This window comes from Paroedura picta, chromosome 4 (genome assembly GCF_049243985.1).
Source record: "Paroedura picta isolate Pp20150507F chromosome 4, Ppicta_v3.0, whole genome shotgun sequence".
NCBI classification, from domain to species: domain Eukaryota; kingdom Metazoa; phylum Chordata; class Lepidosauria; order Squamata; family Gekkonidae; genus Paroedura; species Paroedura picta.
In genome coordinates, this window is record NC_135372.1 from 75,026,083 (window position 1) to 75,032,082 (window position 6,000).

At 48.6% G+C, this 6,000-nt stretch overlaps 1 protein-coding gene across 1 annotated transcript in view; it reads right to left on the reverse strand.

Moving 5' to 3' along the window:
• Positions 1 to 3,752, reverse strand: part of ROR1 (receptor tyrosine kinase like orphan receptor 1) — a 252,572-nt gene extending 248,820 nt beyond the window's left edge. Inside the window, exon 1 of the mRNA XM_077333470.1 lies at positions 3,475 to 3,752. Coding sequence (XP_077189585.1) covers positions 3,475 to 3,577 — 103 coding nt within the window. The 5' untranslated portion in view covers positions 3,578 to 3,752. The remainder of the gene's footprint in view (positions 1 to 3,474) is intronic.
• Positions 3,753 to 6,000: the final 2,248 nt, after the last annotated feature.

Below are 6,000 nucleotides of genomic sequence, written 5' to 3' on the forward strand. Positions count from 1 at the left end.
TATTACAGAATAACAATGTTTGTTGTCCTTGTGGCTGGTCACAAAACAGGAAATGCCTTTCACCCAACAACTTTTTGTTGCAACAAATATGTTTGATCTCTCAAGTTTGCTGGAAAAACAATTTCACAGACTTGTTTTTCCAGCAAACTTGATGTCTAAACAACAGATGAATGACATGTCTATGTTTATGTAAACATAATCCCAAAAAATAAAGTTGTAAAGATATTTTGTGTGTATTTCAACATTTGGATAATGAAACAATAAAGATGACTTAAAAACAGACAATAGTACTGCTCTCTATCAAATCCTTCTCTATCAAGGGATGGCTTTTCAAATCTGTTTATTCTTCATTGCAGTGCAATTTTGCTTGCACAGAAGTACATCCCATACTTACAATGCACTTAATGTTCACACATTTATGTTTAATGAGGACACAACAGTGATTAAATGTATGGATTCAGGGACATTTACTAATTTATTGTGACTATTAGATGAGAACCAGCTGCACCTTTACTTACTACACTTATTGTGCAACTTTCTTATATAGACTCTATGCAAAATCAAAACTAACAATTATGCAGTACTGTATAAGGCACAATACTGTATATACATAAGTTGGCATTTAAGGAGCCACTTGACTGGGCTGTCTTAACGCATGGGCCCAATGGGCACTTGCCTGGGGGCCCCACGAGCATAGGGGCCCCATGTGAATCTGTGTATGTTAAGTGACTTGCCATAAACAAACACTAATGTACAGGAGAATGTTCTTTTTCAAGACTGAAACATTAAAAAATCTGCTTTGTAGCACAATGGGGCAGCATAGTTTAAACTAGCTTTCACTCTTGGAAAATGACATCCTGAAGACCACTAACTTCAAGCCAATAATAAAGCAATTCTTTGAAAACAAATACTGCAAATGCTTGTTATAATAAGAAATTCGTACTAATTTCATACTTTGCCATCTAATCTGTGTGGCTTACTGAGTATTATTGTGTTCTTCAAGCCTTGTGTATTGTTTAAATGTTTATCATGTTGATTAGTTGCTGCTGTACAGCATGTTTTTATACCATTTTTGTTAATGTGCCAATAAAATAAATATATGATTCATATTATCGACCATTTACTTTTTATTCCTGTGAGTGGTTACCGTGGGGGCCACAGCATGCTGGTTTACCCAGGGGCCCGTAATGCTGTTAAAACAAGCCCTGCCACTCAACTCTCCTGTTTTTGTCAATCATTGTATGTGTAAATGAGACCCAATCAATAACAGCATGCATAGAAAAATGATCCATTTCTAGTGACATCCATTCACACACATACCTGCAGTCATTGAGTGTAGAGCCAAAAGCAAGCAATATAATCCAAACCTGTAGCCTCCAACTATTTCCTTTACTGTTTATATAGAAAAACACATTCTTACTATCTATGTGAAATACTCTGTAAAACAAACATGTCCCATATTCTTCATTCTCACACACAAATTATTATTATACCCACTCTAACCATGAATAAGGAGTGCTAATGAAAAAACATCATCTTTATTAACCCAGCACCATCAGGTATATATTTCAGAGTAACAGAAAGAAGAGATAGTAAAGAGATCAAGCAGAGAGACTGCAGGTACTAATCCATTTAGGTAATTTCTTTTCTCATTGTTTAAGGGCAGGTGCTTGCTTGAAAAGCTTACAGTGTTTTTATCTAGGGCTCTGCAAAGTCTGCACTGCGGCCAGATCTGTGTTATTTCAACAGAACTTCATCATCATGAGGTTTTCCCAGTTGTAGAATGAAGACCAGGGTTTCGCTAACCCACACTGACATGCAGTCTCTAGCAGAGATCTAATTATTAAAAATTGCAGCCAACTCTTGCTATCATGCACCATTAGGATCAATCTGCCACAAGCTATATACAATGACCAATTCTTTATTTCCCAGAGTTCTTTTGGGCAATCTTAAATGCCTGTAGCCCAGGAAGTGACCACCGTTGCCAAAGGAGGGAGCCACTAGCTTGGTCCGGCTTGCTTTAACATTCTTCAATACCTCTGCCTTTGGCTTAATCACCTTTTCAACTCCCTCCTGGAAGAACGATTACACGGAATCCAGCCCAGCAACCGATCCTCCCTTTCATTATGTCCCAGAGGGAAACCCTAGAGGTTTCCCGCAGAGATATTAATACTGCCTGGGCTTGCCTTACCAGCTTCACTTAAAAAAGAAAAGAAAAGGCACCGCCACAATGGAAACATTCAGAGAAGCCAGTTCAGGTAAGGCCTGAGACTGGAGGCTTGGAAGCCCGCACATCAACCTTCCTGAACAAATAGTTCCCCGTCGGCTTTGGCAATGCCGTCACCAAAATGCACGCACAGCGCACAAGTTTCATGAAGCTCCATAGCAAACTGCCAAAAATGTGGAAGTGATAAAATAACCATTAGGCGGGTTGAGGCTTTGTTGATTCAGATTCTCGCATCAGCCCCCCGTTTCATTCAACAAATTGCAAACTCTGCTAAATATAGGGAAAGCGGGGCGGGGGCAGATGCCCGCTTGCTTCCTGCAGCCGTTTTGGCACAAGAGCGAGGAAAACAAACAGAGGAGGACGGGGCGGAAGAGAGAGAAAGAGAGAGAGAGCAACTGTCAGCTCCGCAGCAGCAACGGCCAAGTCGAGTGGCCCCGTCGGGGAAAGACTCGCCGAGCGCAAGGCCCAGAGCCCGGCCCCCGCGGCCCAATCCCCAACAGCTTTGTCTGCACAACTGCTCCCCAGCTGCGCTCAGCGCCGGCCTCATCCTTAACCTATGTGAAGGAGCCGTGGAGTGTTCCTGAGCATGTGCAAAATGTCTCCCCATCAACCACGATTTGTTGTTTTTTTTTTAATTAAAAAAACCCGGCTAAACACAGCTTCAGATTTAGAAGACCGAAAGATTCCACGCGGGGCAGGCAACGCCCACCGGAGTGGGCCGCCAGGGAAAGCGAAATGGATGTTGTTTCCTTTGGCGCGGGGCTGGCGCGGGGGCCCTGGTAGCTGCGCCTGTGCTCCGAGGAGCCTGGCAGCGCGGGACGTGCGCGTCTCCTGGCCCAAAGGCGGGCTCCGAACAGCCTCGGTTCTGCCCCGAACGCTTCTGCAGGCAGCCCCGCTTTCGAGCACGCCGCGGCGAGGTCCAGAGGGGGAGGGCGGCAGCCCAGCCGACGGAAAGGCATTCTGCAGCCCTCCTTCCTGCACGCGCCCCTGGGACCCCCGCCCCGCGAAGCCCGATCCCGGGCACGGCTCCTGGCGGGCGCCCTTTGAGGGGTGGGGGCGCGACTGCGCGGGGCTCGCGGGCAAGGGCCAGAGGGAGCGCCGCAGAAGTTTTCCCCGGCGGGGCCCGCCCCCCCCCCCCGGTGCAGCGCCGCCACTGCCAGGCGGCAAGGCTGGAGAGCCCGGAGCAGCGGCGGGCAAGGAGGGCGCCTGCAAGGGGAAGAGGCGCCGCGAAGTCGGGCCTCGCTTACCTTGGGCTGCGGGCTCTGCCAGGCTCCGCGTGTGCAGCCACAGGAGCAGCGGGAGTAGGAAAGGGCTCCTCTCCGGGCCGCCTGACCCCAGCTGCCGCGGCATTCCTGAGCCGGCTCCTCGTCCGCCCTCACTGCTTCACCATCCAGCACTCCGGCGCCGGGGCGCTCGCAGGGGCTCTGCCTGCCCTTCTTCCCGCCCGCGCCGTCCAAGTGCCGCCGCTGCCTCTGGCTCTCCTCAGCTTGTCACTTTCCCAGCGCCTCGGACCGACCCATCCCCGGCTGAGGCAGCCCAGCCGGCTGGAGTCCCGCCTGGCTCGCCACCGCCCCCTGCTGGCCCAGCCGCTGCTGAAACAACGAAAAGCGCTAGAGCCAAAAGGGGCCTTGTCTTGGAGGATGGCCACAGTCGAGGAGCCCTTCGCGAGCACCTTCTTCGGAATAATTCCCTCTATAAAAAGCGGGGAGAGCACCCAGATTTGCAATCAAAACCTGAATTTGCTTCTCAGCTGGTTTGGTATTACATACCAGGAACAAAAGAAGAAGTTTTTGTTCTTGGTTTGGGATTTTATGTGGACCCATATGGCTGTGTACAAGTTTTCATTGTTCTAGGGCCTGCCAATGGACATTAACTGGATGCATATGCAGAGTGCATTTCCAACGATGCCAATCCCCAGATGGGATTTGGGGATCCCCCGGAATCACAGGCCATCTCCAGACTAAAGAGATCAGTTCCCCCAGAGAAATTGGCTGCTATGGAGAATGGATTCCATAGCATTAAGAACCTCCTGGACCCAAATCCCACCCACTCATGACTCCACCCCTGGTTTCTGGCTATTTCCCAACCCAGAGCTGGCAACGCTAGCATTTCCTCATCCTAACTATTTGAAAGGCTGTCACTTAGAGGGGAGGGAGCTGTTGGCAGCACAGGACAGGGCTCAGAATAATAGGATGAAATTACAGGTGGAAGGGGATATGGGGGGGAGAGATTTACAGTATAAGTAGGTCAGCAGTGGAATTGGTTGTCTAGGAGGTGGTGAGCTCCACCCCCCCCCCCCACCCAACAGTCTTCAAGCAGTAGCCAGCCAAAAATGGTTTACAGTGATCTTGCATAGAGCGGGGGGTTCGATTAGATGGCCTGTATCACCCTTTCTAACTCTAGGATTCTATCACTGACATGTCTGGAATTTATTATGGGGGCAGTCCTTCTGGAACTAGTGACTTAATATGATGGCCATTAGTTAGTGGTTTTGTATTTTCAAAGGTAATTACTGCTTCAGTAATAGAAGAAGAGTTGGTTCTTATATGCCGCTTTTCTCTACCAAGAGTCTCAAAGCAGTTTACAATTGCCTTCCCTTTCCTCAGGAGCCTCTTGTGGCGCAGAGTGGTAAGGCAGCAGACATGCAGTCTGAAACTCTGCCCATGAGACTGGGAGTTCAATCCCAAAAGCCGGCTCAAGGTTGACTCAGCCTTCCATCCTTCCGAGGTCGGTAAAATGAGTACCCAGCTTGCTGGGGGGTAAACGGTAATGACTGGGGAAGGCACTGGCAAACCACCCCGTATTGAGTCTGCCATGAAAACGCTGGAGGGCGTCACCCCATTGGTCAGACATGACCCAGTGCTTGCACAGGGGATACCTTTACCTTTACCCTTTCCTCTCCCCACAACAGACATCCTGTGAGGTAGGTGAGGCTGAGAGAACCCTGATATTACTGCTCGATTAGAACAGCTTTATCAGTGCTATGGCAAGCCAAAGATCACCCAGCTGGCTACATGTGGGGGAGCACGAAATCAAATCCAGCTTGCCAGAGGTCTGCACTCCTAACCACTACACCAAGCTCGTGTACATATAAAAGTCCCTTTAAGCATATACAGAGTACATCTTTTCCACTAGTGATAGCCACAGCGGGCTCTACACATCTGGAATCCAAGTGTCCAGATTGTGAGGCATGTTGTTGAGGCAGGAATATGGCTCCCCTCTTCTGGTTTTAGAGACCTGCATTCTGGACTGCAGTCAATACTTCCAAAGTGGAAAGCAAGTGCAAGGAAGAGGAGATATAAGCTCAGAATTACCAGCAATAGAAGTGGCTTACTAAGGCTTTCATGAGCTTTCAAGCTCTGTCATTTGCAGTCCTAAACAAAGTTAAATTCCATCTAAGTAATGTGATTTATAGGGCCTCTTGTGGCGCAGAGTGGTAAGGCAGCAGTCTGAAAGCTTTGCCCATGAGGCTGGGAGTTCAATCCCAGCAGCTGGCTCAAGGTTGACTCAGCCTTCCATCCTTCCGAGGTCGGTAAAATGAGTACCCAGCTTGCTTGCTGGGGGGTAAAACGGTAATGACTGGGGAAGGCACTGGCAAACCACCCCGTATTGAGTCTGCCATGAAAACGCTGGAGGGCGTCACCCCAAGGGTCAGATATGACCCGGTGCTTGCACAGGGGATACCTTTACCTTTAATGCGATTTATGTACCATTAAACATGTTTATGGGTAGTGTTTGTCTTCAGTTTGCCAGATATACTGTTATATAACATC